The sequence below is a fragment of the Oryzias latipes genome, chromosome 7 (assembly GCF_053564925.1).
Source record: "Oryzias latipes strain Hd-rR chromosome 7, Olatipes_Hd-rR_3.1".
Lineage (NCBI taxonomy): Eukaryota > Metazoa > Chordata > Actinopteri > Beloniformes > Adrianichthyidae > Oryzias > Oryzias latipes.
The window spans coordinates 13,650,514-13,667,574 of NC_136243.1; the positions used below are offsets into that span (position 1 = coordinate 13,650,514).

The 17,061-nt window shown below is 41.4% G+C and overlaps 1 protein-coding gene across 1 annotated transcript in view; it reads right to left on the reverse strand.

Annotated features, from left to right (window-relative positions):
- Positions 1 to 81: 81 nt before the first annotated feature.
- Positions 82 to 17,061, reverse strand: part of itga5 (integrin, alpha 5 (fibronectin receptor, alpha polypeptide)) — a 39,676-nt gene continuing 22,696 nt past the window's right edge. Inside the window, exons 15-30 of the mRNA XM_023956830.2 lie at positions 16,300 to 16,413; positions 15,002 to 15,057; positions 13,989 to 14,146; positions 13,697 to 13,834; positions 10,842 to 10,909; positions 9,073 to 9,232; positions 8,906 to 8,998; positions 7,849 to 7,928; positions 7,646 to 7,726; positions 7,443 to 7,548; positions 7,125 to 7,283; positions 6,474 to 6,581; positions 3,322 to 3,435; positions 2,763 to 2,864; positions 2,560 to 2,682; positions 82 to 2,467 (exon numbers count right to left, since the gene is read on the reverse strand). Of these exons, the coding sequence (XP_023812598.1) occupies positions 2,384 to 2,467; positions 2,560 to 2,682; positions 2,763 to 2,864; positions 3,322 to 3,435; positions 6,474 to 6,581; positions 7,125 to 7,283; positions 7,443 to 7,548; positions 7,646 to 7,726; positions 7,849 to 7,928; positions 8,906 to 8,998; positions 9,073 to 9,232; positions 10,842 to 10,909; positions 13,697 to 13,834; positions 13,989 to 14,146; positions 15,002 to 15,057; positions 16,300 to 16,413 (1,744 nt within the window). The 3' untranslated portion in view covers positions 82 to 2,383. The remainder of the gene's footprint in view (positions 2,468 to 2,559; positions 2,683 to 2,762; positions 2,865 to 3,321; positions 3,436 to 6,473; positions 6,582 to 7,124; positions 7,284 to 7,442; positions 7,549 to 7,645; positions 7,727 to 7,848; positions 7,929 to 8,905; positions 8,999 to 9,072; positions 9,233 to 10,841; positions 10,910 to 13,696; positions 13,835 to 13,988; positions 14,147 to 15,001; positions 15,058 to 16,299; positions 16,414 to 17,061) is intronic.

Below are 17,061 nucleotides of genomic sequence, written 5' to 3' on the forward strand. Positions count from 1 at the left end.
ATCTGATTTGCAAAGGATTTTATATTGTTTTATAGAATAAATTATTTTCCCAGGTATTTGTCTTGAGTAATACCACATTAGTTTGTAAAAAGGGACATTTTATTTAAAATAGAAACCATAACAAATTTAAAAAAGAGAGACATTGCAGGAGCCACATTCCAGCTAAAACAAACCAGAAAAATAACAAGATCTCCCCAATATGGGGTGAAAAATTCACAACAAATCATTCAACAGTTCAATTCAAATTCTCTCCTTGTTATGAATATGTACAACATCTTTTTGAAAGTCCTGGAGAGTGGGCCAAAAGTAAAAAACAAAACAAAAAAAACACACACACAGTGCCTTCTCCTCATGTGACCATTGGGGAAGTAGTAGCTATAAATAATGGATTAACATGTTTAATGAAGAACTTTTTAGTGACAGAGAGAAGGATTTAAGTCAATAAACAAATGGGGGATTTTGTGGAGCGTTTTAATCCAATCACATGGGATGTTTGAAAAGACGGAGGGGGGTTGGGGGGACTGTATTGCTTACGTATGCTGATAAAGTTGTGTTTGAACAGCTGCAGCACATAAATTATTTTGTACTTGGAAGGGTGCCCAAGCTCAACCCAGATGTGCTTTTGGTGCTTGTGACTCCGTTAATGCTATTTCCAAAAAAAAAAAAAAACTGTGAGTCAATGTCCAGTGAAGCAGTGAGTACATCTGAAGCAGGAAAAAGCTTTTAAAAAGAATTACACCTTTTGCAAACAGTCAAAAAAAAAACAGAAACCCATAAAGAATTCGGTGAACAAACTCGGACGGACAAACCTTTGGTTTGACCCAAAAACTTAAAAAAATCGCTGCTGTGTGACATAAATATTGCACTTCCAAACAACGTGGAGTTCCCATTGCCTAGCTGTCATCCCTTTGAGGTATTTGTCATCAAAATTAACCTCAATTATCTCGAGCTACAAAGGTCTAGGCAGTGAGAAAGAAAAATAAAAAACAACACAAAACACACGAAAAACATCCTTAAATATGGCATTCACACAAATGCATGCATGCATGAAGTGATGCACGCATGCAGACACACTCAGCCTGAACTGTAACCCACAGGTGTTAAGTATTTACACTTAAAAGCACTTAAAACATGTACACGAAACAAGAAAACAACACAAACTGTCTTTTTTTTGTTCAGTCCCTGTAGTCTTTTGGTATTGGGATGACTTCCAGCAAGCCTGTTAGTTTAGACCATCCAAAAAAAAAGTATTATAATCGTCTCTGCACACACTGAGAGCTGAAAATGGATCTTTCTGTCATGGCTACATCAATGCTGATTGTCATCTTTGTTTAAAAAAAAGATTACTTGAGAGTTTTCACCTTATTTCCTAGCAGTCTTATTGGCAAAACACCAGAAATGGTTCAAGATATTTGAGGAGAATGTCATTTTTTGACAAAAGCATTGGGCTTGCTGCAGGCCTTGCGTGAGGTTTCGCGGGTCTGTGTTGGTTCCAGGCCCATCCCTGTCGACTACTCAGCTACACACACGGTGCCAGCACTGGTGACTGAGCAAAAACATACAGACCTAAAGCAAAGACATCAGTAGGAGTTCATTTCAGGACTCAAAGGAAGGTCAGTCAGTCTTTGGCGCCTTTGGAATCAGTAGATTTTCCTTTGAGTGCAAAAAAAACCCAAAAAACACCGTCCACCAACCTGAGGCAGAAAGTGATCATTTTCATGAGTAACATCCATTTTTTAACCCGCTTCTCCAAACTGCACACCGGTCCAAATACAGGAAGAAAAACTTCTTGAAAACTCTGGAATTCTATTTTTTAGGGAAAAAAACAATGAAAAGCTAAACAAATCTGGCTATTCCACACCTTTGTGTGGAATCTAGTCAGCCATTGTTTTCAAACTGCATCCTCTGGATTTTAGAGATGTTGGAGGAACGCTCTCAGGCCTCATTAGGGCTGCACTAACGGCTCCCAGGGGTCACAAACTGCACAAGTGAGTGGCTGCTCACACACCACATTTTTAGCACCAACATAAAGCAGATAAACGGGCACTGCAGAATAAGATACACGCGGCATCTTGCTGCTAAAAGCTTGCTGGCTTCACGCTTATAGCAGGCACCCTTGTGATATAGCCAAGCCTTTTGGCTCTGAGAAACTATTTAAAAAGAACTGGTTAAAAAAAACAAGACATAAATTAATTAACAATAAGTGAAATAAACATTCATGTGGTTTGAAGATCTTTGGGTTTTGCCTCTAGTGCAGCACAGTGGAGTTCCAGTGGTCTCTCCTCATCTCTTCACTTATTTTTTTGATCGGCGTCGTCCATCCTGTTTCCTGCATTGCAATCATACGGCTGCATGTAATACTTCATGTAGCTCGGGTGGCCAGTTATGCTTCAGACGCCGCTTGCGGTTTCAGTTGAGCTTTCTCCATGGCCGTGCCGTAAGGTCCAGATCGTTTGAAGAAGCCCAACTGCAAAGAAAAGACAAACATGGGATGTGAGCATAGAGTCAACAGTAAGTTGTTTTTTTAAATCCTAAATCATTTTGCTTCTCAACACTGACCCTGTAGAGGACGTAGATAAGTACAGCCAGGAGCAACAAACCAGCCAGAATAGCCAAAATTATAATCCATAGTGGGACAAAGTTCTCGATATCTGGTTTGTTCCACACCACTGGAGTCACCACCTGGGAATTACAGAAGATGTCATTATTTGATCCCTATTTTGAGGGGATTTAACAGCCTAAAGGAAAAAAATGGCAAATACCTTCTTCTGTCCATTTGGTAAAAATTTGGGTTGGATTGCATATGGCATCTTTTTCACACTGTATGCGGCGAGGCACTCCAAAACATACTGCCTGTAAGATCTCTGTAGACAGAAACATTACCAAAAACTTCAGTTATATTTATGATTGAAAAAAAGAGTGCAGTTCGCTGAAGGTGCACTAGGTGGCGACAAAGACCACAAAAGCATATCCTTCCTGGGGGAAGAAGTGACTTCCGCCAAGTTTCCAATACGTCAGACATGTTCAGCTGAACAGCAAAGGCGCTAAAAAACTGCAGTGCAGCTCAGGCGTGACAGCAGTGAGGAGCTCCATTACAAGAATGCAACATGAAGTCTGTTGGGGAATCTGAATGAAGTCACACTGTGCTTGCTCAATTTTTCTTTTGTTTCATAAAAAGTTAAAGGAAAATGTTTTAAAAAAAATTGAGGAAAAACACATTCATTAGAGGGGGGGGAGTTTTCTGCATTGAGGAAAAGTTCCTGAGCTAGAAACTTATTCACAGGATCTGTGAAAGTTTGAGTGAGATCTTCTCCCACTGACCTCCATGAAGGTCTCCGCTCTGAGGCGGGAGCGCACTTTGACGAGAGCCGTGGTTCCCTTCTCCAGCAGGCCCACGTTGCAGCGGATCATCCAACACTCCACATTAGAGCAGGACTGTGAAAGCAGAGACCAAATCATCAGCACAGACCCTAACAAACCGGACTCAAATCCAGGAGATATTTGAGAAAGAAAAATTGTTAACAGAAACAAAAAGTGGCATTTTTGTTGATGCTACTAGCTGAATAATTGCAACAAAGAACCCAATGTTATGATCACTGTTCCACGCCTGCTTTGAATTAAACTACAGGAATGTCATGAGACTGTAAAAATCCAGCATGCACCAGTTGCCACATTATTGCCCAACCACAGAAACCGGCCCATTTCTACTCAAGACTGTTCCAATACACAGTCTTAATTGGATCCCCTAATGCAGCTTTAAGATTTTAAAAAACATGTGCACAGTGTCCTTTTAGAGAAACAGACCACCCCCAAACTGAGAGGTTTTGGTGGGTTTCCTGCAGGAGCAGATTAGATAACTTATGACACAAAGGAAGGCAAACACAGGGAGGGAGGGAGGGGCTGCCAACTTTCCTCAGGGTTCCTGGTTTAGTCAGGCTTAATGATTGTTCAGAGAGACGGGGAGCGCATCAGTCCACTTCCTTTTCTGTGGACCTGCTCGATGCCCCGTGGTAAGAAGGTCCCAAAGGTCTGAGAAAAAGGCGGGAATGGTCCCGAATCAAAGACGCCTCAAACCCGCGGCCCACTTATCCTCCCGGCTGGGATTACGCGGTCATGATGTGGATCACAGAGGTGCAGGGGCTGTTCCCACAACTTCATAAAACAACTTTCTGACCTGTCTGCACATCTGCAGCACGCAGAGATGGACACTTTGTCAACCAAAGCCTAACCTCCAAGGTGTTCTAGAATACTGTTATTTTAAATACCCACAGAGTTTAATAAATAGAATAGAATAGAACAGAATAGAATACAACTTTACAAATCACACCAGGAGAAATTCACTCAATACTGAAACTGGTTTCAGTACTGAGAATATTCAAACCGATTGAAGGCACCTCTTAATCTCAGTTTGACATTGTTACATTGACATAAAAACTAGATTAGCCAACTTTTGTTTTTACAAAAAACATTGGCCATTTTTGTCATTCCACATTAAAAATGCTCATTTTCTTTACACTCTGGGCAGAATGGTAAAGCTGTTTATTGTAAACCTTTTAAATTTTTCAATAAGCACTTTAGGGATATTTTTAGTGCATTTATTTACTGATTTTCTTCTATTTTCATTCAAATTGTTTATTATTTAATAACGTGCAATTAGGTTGTTTTGGGATGTAGGAGCAGTGGTTTTCCACACTATTCTTTTTGTGGATTGATGTGGTTTATTTAATCCTGTCTACTTAACCATAGAAATGAAAATCAAATCAAATTAAATAAGAAAATTAACAAAAATAAACATTTTCTCCAGAAATGTGCTTGTTTCTTACATCCTGTGGTCATAAATGAAAACTTTTACCAGCATTTATTGATTAAAACACATCGATACTTTTGTCATATAAACCTATAACAAGTCATTTTCGAAATGCCAATAAGGGTCGAAAATGAACATGGACATACATTTTTTGCTTGGCACTGTTTTTGTTATATTCCTCCAAAAACCTGAAAAATATATTATTTTCCCACTGGGCAGTGTCCAATATCTGCTGGTATTTTTGATATTTTAATACTAGTTTATACTATTTAGTACTAGTTCATACATTTTCTCAGAAAAGTATGTATTTTTGCAATCAAGAAACATCCTTTTGAGTCCACTTCAGGTTGAATTTACACGACAGCTTGACTGGGGCTGCATAACGTGAGGAAATGTCTTCTGATTGCAGGGGGCCCATTAACCTCTTTATGCCTGATGTTATATTCAGTCATACTAAACATTAGTTATTAAACATTGCAACATTGCAAATTTAGCCACATAAGGCAGTAAGGGGTTCAATAGCCTTACTTATGTCAAGCGATTGTCATATTTGCCTATTGATTCAACAAAGCGACAGACTGGCGACCTGTCCAGGGCATCCGCTGCCTACGCCCAAGTAGCCGGGATAGGCTCCGGCAGCCCGGAAAGGGACAAAGCGGTAGAGAAAATGAAGGATTCAATAAAGGAAAAATGTTCAGCTGGAGCACAAATCTTATGTCACTTCCTCTCGTCGGCAACATTGCGACATCTAAACAATTAGATTGGCTCTCATAATTCACACATTTTTTGTACGTTTGTTGCTCCTACTGTCACTACACGATCAGTAACAGCTACCCGATCAGTCCAGCGCATGTGTAACCACTCCCTCTTGTCGCCAATTTTGGGACGGTAAACCAAATTGATTAGCTCCGGTGTTTCGTACGTTATGTGTTTGTTGTTCAGAGATTATACAAATTTTAATTCATTATTAAAGTCGGAGAAAATCGTGCTGTAAAAACAAAAAGGCTTTGAAGCAGCCAAATACAAGTTGTTGTAGTCTCACAGATTTCCCAAAAGTAGCTCAAGTATGGGATCTGTGCAAGAAACTCACGTTATTTTACATTTTATTTATCTATAGTCATTAGATATTCGGCTTGTTTCCTAAACATGTCTTTGCACAATCGTCCCGAACTGAATCACTACAAGAGAATTAGAGAAGCTGTTAAAAAGTCATCCACAACATTTTTTCATAAAGGGGTGCATATAAAAGCAGCCTTTGTCCTTTCTGCACAGCTCAGCAACTCTTCAAACGAGCCTCACAGTAGGAGTGACTGTTTGACTTAAGCCCTTGAACACCACTGAGACAGAGACACTTTAAGAGATGTCTGTCCTCTTCAACTGTAGACATGAGTGAAACTGAGGGCTGTTAAGGTGGAGAGTCAATGGGCATGTCTGAAGAATTAACGGATTAGGAGAAACTTTGCTGGGCAGAAGTAAATTCCTGGAGATGGATGAGGAAAATTTAGCTACTTACTAAGGATCCGAGCAGTCTGGGTCAAAAATGAAAGGATGTGTAAAAAAAAAAAACACTTTTATGGGAAGTGATGCAAAAATATATTTCACCAAAAAACTCAAATTTTATTTCAAATAAACACTCCTCAACTGTGGGTTCTGCGTGACAGCTTACCAAGTTGGAAGAATGATCTAGTGGATTTTTGTGGGCGTCCCTCCTCTCAGCGCGATGCTCCTGTGCCTTCAGAGCCAGAACAGGAGATTCCGGAGTTGCGTGTAGCAACTAGAAGAGGATGCAGACACACAGAAAGACCACCCATTAGAACAACAACCAGGGAGAGGAGCACACCACCCTTTCTGTCAATATGATGGTAACATGACCCAGACGCTTTTCTGGCCATTAGTTAGAAGCATGTGAACTCCCCACCTAGTGGATTCCCGTGGAAATATGCCATACTTAGCGATTCACAAGGGAAAAGAGCAATTAGGTCAAAGCTGAGACAGATGACAACTTACAGCTCTCCTCAACATCTGTCAAGCTTTGTGTGTAAACAAAAACAACTGCACGGAAATGCTTTGCCCACAGAATACAAGGGCTACTCCGCTTCGTGTAATGTGGGTGTAGCCGTAGGTTAGAGATGATTGAGTGCAGCGGGTCATCAAATAAGGAATACCTCAAAGGAGATGTAGGGTTAAGTGTCATTGGGTGGAGCTGGGAATTTTGGGAGAAGGGAAAGATGGATGTGGGCCAAAAAGTAGGAACCAGGCTTTGGAAGCATCTATAATTTAGCCTCATTTGCACTTGAGATTAATGCGGGAAGCTTACTTTAAGGTTGAGGTGGGTGATGTTTTTGTCCAAGGTGCAGTTGATGGGGCCTTTGGTGGAGAAGTCCACCCGGTAGAGAAGAGCATTGGCCTGGGCATGGAGGGGGCAGCGCACATCAAGAGACGTATGGCTGATGTGACTCGGTCCGTTGTTTTTAAGCTGGAAAAACAAAGAAGATATGGTTTTATATCAGATAGAAAAGCTTTATGCAATCTATAGCTTTCAAATTGTATTTTATTTACTGGCATTTCTTGAAAGTCTTTTATTTTGAAGGCGAATTGGGATGTTAATTTCAAACCAGTTTGCTGAGCTGCTTACCTCATAAATGTGCTCCACTGCAGGATCCTCATCCGGTTCTCCCTCATGATTTTTGGGTACCTTCCAGTTGGCTGGCGGCAAATAGACCTTATCTGGCCGAGACACACTACGAAAGGGGAGGACGGTGGTGAGGACATGCGTAACAGAAGTACTGCTGACCTAATGCACGCCGTAGGTGCAAATGTGTGGAGCTCAAAACACACCCATTGAGAACGACATCAGCTTGAACAATCACATCGAGTATGTAGGACACAACTTCACTGTGGGAGTTGTTTTCATTTTTACTGTAGAAAGAAAACAGAAATATTCTGATTACTTTGAGACACAGAGATGCTTCTAAATCAGCAACCACGCAAAACGCAAAACCTCCCAAAGAAACAGTCTATTTTTTGTTTTGTAAGTTTACCTGCGAATCTGCAGCTCAAACTGGATGGTTCTGTGCGTGTCCTTCAGCCGCGGTACCGTAAAGCGCAGCCCTGCCCAGAGCTGCATGGATAAACATCATTGCAACTATTTAGACAGAACCCAAACATGCGATTTCACTCTTACACCATGATTACAACCCATCAAGCAACAGGGAAAAAAAGAAAGATGTGGCAGCTTTGATGTGACTTAAAAACAAACTAAACGGGTGAAGGGGAGCTTAGACTGAAAATCCTTTCTCCTGTTTTGTTCAAAGCAGCTGGGTTATAGAGTCAAGGTGGACCAGATTTGTGAACTTTTTCAAAATAATGATCTTTTTATACAAATTTTGCCTAGAGTCTCTTAGCTATTGTGTTCAAATGAGTCCTTTTAGGACTCTTAGTACTGTGAAATGACAACGACTCTATACTACAACTGTCTCCTTTCCCGAAGCTGCCAGTGTCTGTCTGCAGAAACATCACAACTTGTGAGTCAGTCGTTAAAAAGTGGAACTGAAGTCATGAAGGGAACTTAAGGCACAGACAGAGTTGACTTCCTGTCACCACAGTTCCACCTACAACCAACAACCACAGACCACTGATTCTCTGCAAGCAGCAACTTTGGGAAGGAACATTATTGCTTTCAACACCCACTCCGATCATCTTTTGGTCTAATGAAAAGTATTCCCAGTGGTCTTTTAATTATGATGATGTTGTTTTCAGCCTAAATAAAAATAAACAAGCAGCATTAGTTCATTAGAAAATCACCTCTGAGTTGCTGCAACTCAGCCCCCCTTCTTCTTCCTATTACTGAGAGCTCAGAAGAGAAAGCTTGTGGCCCGCCCAGCATATTTTTAATGTCAGGAAAACATTATTTTTCAGACTGTATTTTTTTCGTCTGCTCCTGGTTTAAAACCATTTGAATGAAGAAATACTCAGAAAATTGTCTTTAAATATGTTCTCCATTATCAGAGAAATGCCACAAGAACAAGAACAAGCAAAAACACAATTTTTATCAGAGTGGGTGTTTAAACAAAGGCATTTAAGTTTAAATTCTCTTACATTGGTACCAGCTCTCATGGGGTTCCCCAAATCGCAGCTGAGGTAGCGTGTCTGATTCTCCGTATCATAACTGCAGGTCAGCTGGGCAAAGCTCTGGGAAGCAAATCAGTCATGTTTGTCTTTGAAAGTTTCACATTTTCAGCGAGCCTCGTGGTGTTTCCTCTCACCTCATTATTGCGGGCGATGCCGCTGTAGTCGGCTTCAGGGGGCAACACCACGTGCAGCTCTGCCTCGTACGCTCCTCCCTCACCCTCATTCCTGGCGTTGAAAATCAAGGTCAGCGAGTTGTCATCGCCAAGGTAGACTTCCTTCCTTCTGCTGAGCGCCCTGTCAAAGAGGAAAAAAACCCTCTTTAACTGGATTAAATTATTTGCATATGTAAATAAAGGAGACATTAGATGAAAAAGCTGCAGAGTCAGGTGCTTTAATGAGAGCACATCCTTTCCGGTAAAACATTAGATTAGCAAAAATGACGCGACTAAAAAAACTCACTTCCAATGAAAGTCCCTCCATGGTGTAGTAATAAAGTCAAACATGCTGTACAGCAGATTGTGGTATTGTTAAGCCAGCATTTGTTGCCTCCTCTCACTCCCACCAGCATTCTCCTCAGCAGAGTACAATAAGAAATTCCATATGGAGGGCTACACAGACGCTTTTAATTACAGCTTGTTCTCATGAAGCAGGAGAAGATTTGTGAAGCTGATCCCCAGCTGGCCTCAGACAGGACCAAAGTCTAACGGGCATCGCACTTTTTAAACCAAACAAAGGCTCAAAATTAGAAAACAACACAAAACCTTGAAGCCTCCTGGGAGTCTAACAGGTTCTGTGATTTGGCAGATGTGAGGAGAACACTAGAGGAATGCCGGAGTTCGGAAACTCCACTTAATCGTGACCACCCTGTCAACCCTTCCAACTGCCATTAAGCATCAGTAATTTACGGCAGAACAACACGATTTTATTGTAATGGCACCGATTTCACTTTCAACATCTATCGCCCGCTGCGGATCATTCCACATGTGACAGATCGGCCTGTAGATGAAAAAAAATGGAGGCAGATGGTAGATAAATATAGGAATGTGAAATCAAAATGACAGAGTGGAGAAGGGAGTATCGGGGAGGCTGTTATTTTTGAGAAAAATGCTTACAGATTTCTCGAATCAAAGTGTGGCAGGGGTGGTGCTCTTGACGGCTTTAGAGTCCGTCGAGGTTTGACTCTGGTAAACAAGTCCTCAAACAGATTCCTTTCATCTTTCCATCCTCTGTGCACCTATGAAGCAGAACTGCTTCCTGTTTTTCTAAGGATGGCATGCGCCTAACAGCACGGCAACATTTGGGTTATTAACACTTGGGTATGTTACACAAAAGCAGTCGCACCACAAAAGCAGCTGTGTTTGTGCTTTGAAGCTCAAACCAAAGGTGACATTTTTCACAATAGTGGTGAGGACGTCATTGCTCCACTATGAGCTATATAGGATTTATAATCTGTATTCTCTATGTGTCTCTCTGCCCCAACTCTCCGCCTGTAACTCGGGGGAAATTTCTAATGAACTACTGCTGCTCTGCAGAAACTATGTCCTAGATCCAGGATTTTTAATTTTGACTAAAAAGTGCATTATATTGATTAAAAGACCATTGGGAACGCTTTTAAAATAGATCAAAAGATGATCGGAGTCGGTCTTTCAACGCCTATTTAAAATAAATTGTTTGTACTTATGTGACATGACAGTTGGTCAAAGAAAATATGACTCAAACGACTCAGGTAAAAGAAGAAAAAAAGAAGAATGTATAGGGTTAGACCAAATGTAAACAATGAAAAACCCACAGAAGGCCACACAAAAGCATTTTCTCATCATTAAAAAGTTAAAATTATTTAGGAAAAATACAAAAAAGGGAGAAAAAGAGTTTAAAAAAATTAACTGCATGATTATGCACTCACCCAAGAACTTCAAGCTTCAAATCAGGAACGCAGATGTTGTCTTCTCCACAGTCTAGTAGAATTTGAGCCTGAAAAAAGAATAGGTGAAGAAAGTTTTAACACGCCAGCCATCTTATTTTCCGAAATGCTGATTTTATAAGAGCTTTTTAAAGGACACGGCAGCATACGTGTGTCAGGACGCATGCAGGATGACTAATTCCTTCCTTTCCCTACGGCTGCCAACCACAGCACACCTGGCCGGCAGCCGTTTGTATTTACAAGGCATCATTAAAGAGTTGGAATTGTGGCTTTTCAAACAATTCGAGGTGTCATGACGAGTTCAGATGGCCCGATGAATCAGCCGTCCCGCTCCTGTTTTCTTTCTGTGATCTTACAGTCAAGAAATACTGGGCAGGAGAAGCAGAGCGCGCAGCTGCCTGCTCTCACCATCACGCCACATCACAGCAGCGTGCGGTGAGCCGCACTTTTTCCACACACTACACCACCCTGCAAACCGCAGCGGTGTATGATCATATGGAAAAGGAGAAGCCTGCAGAGAACATGCTGAGGCGCAGCCTGTTGACCTGAAGACAAGAGTGAGGTTTGACAAAGCCCCGTAGAGGGAGCGTCGCCAAACGCAGGCTGCAGAAGTGGAAGACCGCTGCACGTGTGGCAGGGAAAGCCCTGCGGATTGCTAAATTGCACCCTGCTGCCACTGACAGTGCGATGATGCTCATGACGATGAGGATAATAAATAGAAATGGAAGAGGAGATTACAGAGAGCGGAGCATCCTCTTTGTCATTACAACGTGCACGGCCTCTAATTATGGACTCCATGGTAACCAAAAACGCTATCTCGCCCCCATGTGCATCCTCCCCTCTACAGAGAGAGCCGGAGCCCTTTGCAGACCCATCAGTCGTCCTGAGCTGCATCAGGCAGCAAAATCAAAACACTACTTTGGCTGCATGAAAGGACTCCATTTATCAGGGTCACACACATACACATGGTCAGATGATGTTACAAAAAGAACAATAAGGGCATTGATGAATATTTTTTAGACATTTAGTCTCAAATGAAGGCAAAAACAAGGCAGGATACTTTCAGAAAAAATATAAAAATGATGATTAATGCATCTATATCATGCCTGAACTTTTCATAAAAAGATCATGGAATATGTGAAGATGAAAGACAGACTTCTACAAGCAGATCTACGCTAGCTTGAAAAGACTTGGCAAGAGCATTCAAACGCAGCACGATCTTCCACACATTCTCAAAGCATATGTGGAAATCAATAAAGGATCGTATGTCTGTTCCAACCCAAGGCTGTGGTGCAGTGGTCACCCTTCACAGTTGCATTCATGCGGCATGAAGCAAGACTAGTGAAACATACTGGCAGTCTGACCTCCCTCTGGTCTCTTCCCCCCACTTTTTTACACAGATCTGGCCCTTTGTTATGAAAAATGTCCCTTTTTTTGAAGCGTTAGGTTGATATCATAGTTCGTTCCCGTTTCAAGGTTCGGGTCGGCAATGCATCACAGCTGCAAGAGGCCAAATTGCTCTGCTATCTAGGAGAGACATCAATGAAAACAGGAAAACTTTAGAAATACACCAGAAGAGAAAAAGAAAGGCTGATCAAACTGCTGCCATTTCCTGAATCTTTCAATCTGATAGAGAAGTTGCATATGGTGCACCACAGCTGAGAAGCTGCCATATTTAGCCAAAGAAGAACTGCTCAAATCCCCCAAGACAAACACAGAGTCTGGCTATGCCGCTATCAGAGATATCAAGGCTTCATCTGCAGGAGTCTTTATGTGACCAGGACCTTCAGCAGGCTAGCCCTGCAAAGACAGGTGAGCACAACTCCTACATTTTCATAACAGTAATAATATGCGTTTTTTATTAAACAGATGACGGAGAATGGCTCTATCCTCATCATCATTTACCTTATCCTTACCAACGGTCCGTGAGACAGTTGATACCAGGCCACAGAGAATAAAAACATATGTTGTGTTTTTCTGTTTTATTTACAGTACAATCTGATTTAGAAGAAAGTTTTATTCTGGAAATCTACTGGGTTCTCTCCACAACACCCAACTCCTCCTTCTTGACGGATGTCAAGTCGCTCGGTCACGTGTCGAAAACACACCCACTACTTTCTTAAGTGGCTGCACCGACCACTAAATTGAAACCCCCAAGCTAGCAAACATGAAAAAAACAAACTCATTTAAAAAAGCCTTCCACTTCAAAACAAAAGAAATCTGCATTTAATTACCAGAATTACCATAATAAGGCAGAATATTCAGCAACTTGCTGTCTAATGTTTTACGAAGATGCTGCTAATAAAGTTGTTCAAACAGTGGACCCACGTTTATTATTATATTTAGAAATACCATTTTTAGTGACTGTTTTCTATCCGTCGCACCTTAAAAGTCGCACGAGGCTAAGGTTGTTGTTTTTTTTGTTTCCACTTTGACAGTTATGGGTTAAAGGAAAATCTCTATCACATATGAATGGTTCCTACACTAAATCTAGTCAACAAATAAAGTTGAAACCAGCTGCAGATATTTCACAGAGGATGAAGAAAAACTTTCCCCTCAAAAGTTAAGAGAGACTGGAGGTTGAGAAAAAAAGATTGAAAATAGAAGCCAACTTCAGCCTTGAAAGTTTTGTCTGACATTAAACCAGACTGTAGCCTAAAGACGGTTGGGGACCGCTGATCTAGAGAACATGAACCACAGCAGCATAAGAGCAAGGGAACGATATTAAGTGACAACACCTACACTTTATTTAGTTTTGCAGCCTTGCCAACTCTTTAAGGATTCCTTAACTGTTAATTAAAAGTAGGATCAGACAAAATAAGATCTTTTAAACGTACCTTCCGCTCGATCACATTGGCGCTCTGATAGTTGAGGATGGGCTGCAGACCATGAACTTCATTGGCAGCTGTTTCATCCAAAGTCAAGTTCAAGGCCATAAAAATAGAAGACAGTTTGTCCCTGAAGTCCTTTTCACTCTGCAATTCAACACATTTTTGCTTTTTATTAAAACACAGTCTGTATAACCGCTTGGAGTTAGATGGATTTCAAATTAAAAGCACGTTAAAAATGTTTCTCTTTTCAGGATGACAATCTTTACACATGCATCCCACTAGAGATAATAATACGTACTCTTAGGTAGATCTTTGTGTGATTGCACAGACGCTCGCCACGGCGCACCCGAACGCTCCTCTGAAGCAAAGGCTGCTGGGAGTCCAAGAATAGAGCCCTCTTCACTGCACCCTTCTGCTTGAGCTTGAGACTATCAAGCTGCACTTCCACATTGAAATCTGAAACACACAATCAAGCATTAATGGAGAGACAAACGCTGCTGAACCATACCATGGAAGCCCTGAAAAATTTTAGTTTTAGTTTTATAAATTAATGTATGATGAGCATTAGAAGGAAATTTTAAAAAAGATATTTGGAAAAAAGTCAGTCTTGTTTGTTGTTCTAAGGGAGTCTAAAAACTGCTAAATCTGTTATGCTACATTCACAGTGGGCTTGGAAACACGCATTCAACTAAAGAAAAGTCTATGTCAACATGCGTATATACATATTTCGTGCTTCTGCGTTCAACACTATCACAATCACCCGTTATTTAAAAAGTTTTTTAAGGCCACTTTTGGGCTCTACATTAAACTTGCGTCAGAAGTAAAACTACTTGAACTTTGATCAATCAGGGACTTGGGATTGGTAGTAACGTAGGGGTAGCGTCCTATTTAAAACACGGAAGCCCTAACCGTTTGAAACGTGATCATGGAGGAGAAACAAAAATAGCGGTTTGTCCCCAGCTGGAATGACTGTATATGACACCAAGTCTTTCATGTATTGGAATGGAGCTGTGAAAGAAAAAGGCGGGAGCAACATTCACCAGATTTGCACCGCTTTAACGTTATGCAATAAGCCTCTTCTAACAGTAGGTGCCTGCGCTAGCATCGGGTAACAACAGTTCAGTGTGAACACCATATGCTAAACGTGTGTTCAAGAATGCCCATGTTCTTGAACGTGCATCACATGGCCGGTGTGTACGTAGCTTTAAAATGTGAACATGCAGAATGACACAGATCTACAACAATGACCTAATAGAGAGCTGACAATTCACAATGCCTATAATAAAACACAGATGTGTAATATTGGCTCACCTAGGAACTCTGGTAGATGCTTCCCATCAGCAGAAATACAGTAACTTAGGTTGACACTATTTTGGAAAGAAAGAAATAATGAGAGAAGCACATAGAAAATTCCGCACATAATGCATAAACGTCACTTGTTCTCTAACTTCCTCCCATGACCCAGTTTCATCCTTTCGGCTGTTATGTTTCACATTACAAAGCATGGGACAGATCGGAAATGCAATGAATAATATGAAAACAGCGTCAATGTGCTTAAAAACCATGCAGGGCTGGCATCTGGACATTATCGCCAGCTGGGCTGATAAAGTACTGAGTCTCCATTTCCACCCACACCCCCAGACACACAGGAAAGAATAGCAGAGTTAAGTAGGGTGAAATTGTGCAAAGACTCATGTTTCAGTGCTGACCAGTCAATGGCTGGCTGTGTAAGAGCATGTGTCTCTCCCATGACATCAGCCATACAACACGCTGCTGCTCTCCAAGTCTGCAACGCTAAATCCCTCAATCCTTTTACTGTTAGCTCCACTCCAGATGAGCACAAAAGACCCGAGCAAAGAAATGGAACCAAAAAGAAAGTTTTAAAAAAAAGAAAGAGAGAAAAAAGAGTAAAATAAATAACAAAGGCTTCATTTGGAGAGTAGTTCATGTAAATGCTTCTGAGTCTGCACAACTGTATGCACGAGCTTAAACGAGTATTCGTGTCCTGATGTTTCCCAGCTGTGTTTCACCACCAAACAATATCTCATTCAAAGCAACTGCAAAAAAAAAAACTCCCAGCCCTTCTGCTATAGACCTCCTTCCCATTATCCCCTCTGCTCTCCTTCACCCCCTCAAAAAACTCCCCATCGCCAGGCAACGCAGCGTAATCAAGACATATGTGTATACAAGAGTTTCCTTTATGGATCAGGATGTGGAGAAGGGTGGGGGAAGCACACACAGGAGTGCAGCGTCAACCATGTGGAGCAGCAAGTAACTGTCATCTGTTTCCTTTCCCCTTTTTTTGCTGCAGCGGAACACTGTGCACAGGCCAAAAGAGTAAAACAGCTAACAATGCCGCTATTCAGCATGTTACTTCGCTGCAACTCCACCAAAAAATGGGTGATGTAAAGACATTCTTTCAAATAGGTAGGACCGAGGAGGGTCTTTACGAAGACGATGCTGATGTAACACATATTCCTGACAGGATAGGGGTTTTATGTATGACTAAAAACAAAAAGTTCCTTATTTTGGCAATGGGGTCAACTGCATCTAAACTGAGTCACAGGATGGCCCGACAGCACTGGGCTCTGATGAATCTGGAGACTCACCAGGAAACAGGAATGCTGGAGTTTCCACTGGAAACCATGCAGTTTTTCTCCTCTGGGTTGATCATGGTGGGGTAAACTGTCAGCGAAGCAGAGGTGTTCACAATTGGACGAGCTCTGTGGATTTAAAAAAAAAAAACATTTGCTTTAAAATTGTTTTTTAAAGACATTTTCAACCTAAAGTAGTTACAAAACACATTTTATTTTAGTCACAAAACAAGACCCACTCCAATGACAATGGGATTTTTGGGGATTTTAACATGTGGCTTTTTTCTCATGACGGAGGATAGATGCTGTAACTTATTTTCCACGCTGGAATGACATCTATTCACATATCAGAATGAATTGTGTCCTGTCTTCACTAGTGACTAATGTATTGTAAAGAATACACTCATGAAGACATCAAAAATAATATTTCCAATACTTTTTCTAGAATAATACCTGATCTCGTGCTCTTTTTTGGAATATGTTGTGTATCTAGACCAGGGATGGGTAACTCCAGGCCTCGAGGGCAGCATTCCTGCGTGTTTTCCAACATATCCTGCTTTGGCATGTTCTAATTGACTGGACACACCTGAACCAGGTAATCAGTCAGGAGTAGGGCTTGGAAATCATGCAGACACACCGGCCCTAAAGGCCTGTTGTTGCCCATCCCTGATCTACACCTGGTCAATGACCGAATCCAAATTGCTTCCCTACACTTCTGGTTCCTCCCCATCACTCATTGTGGGGGTATTTGAAGTTACAGTGGTGTCCAAAGTGTCT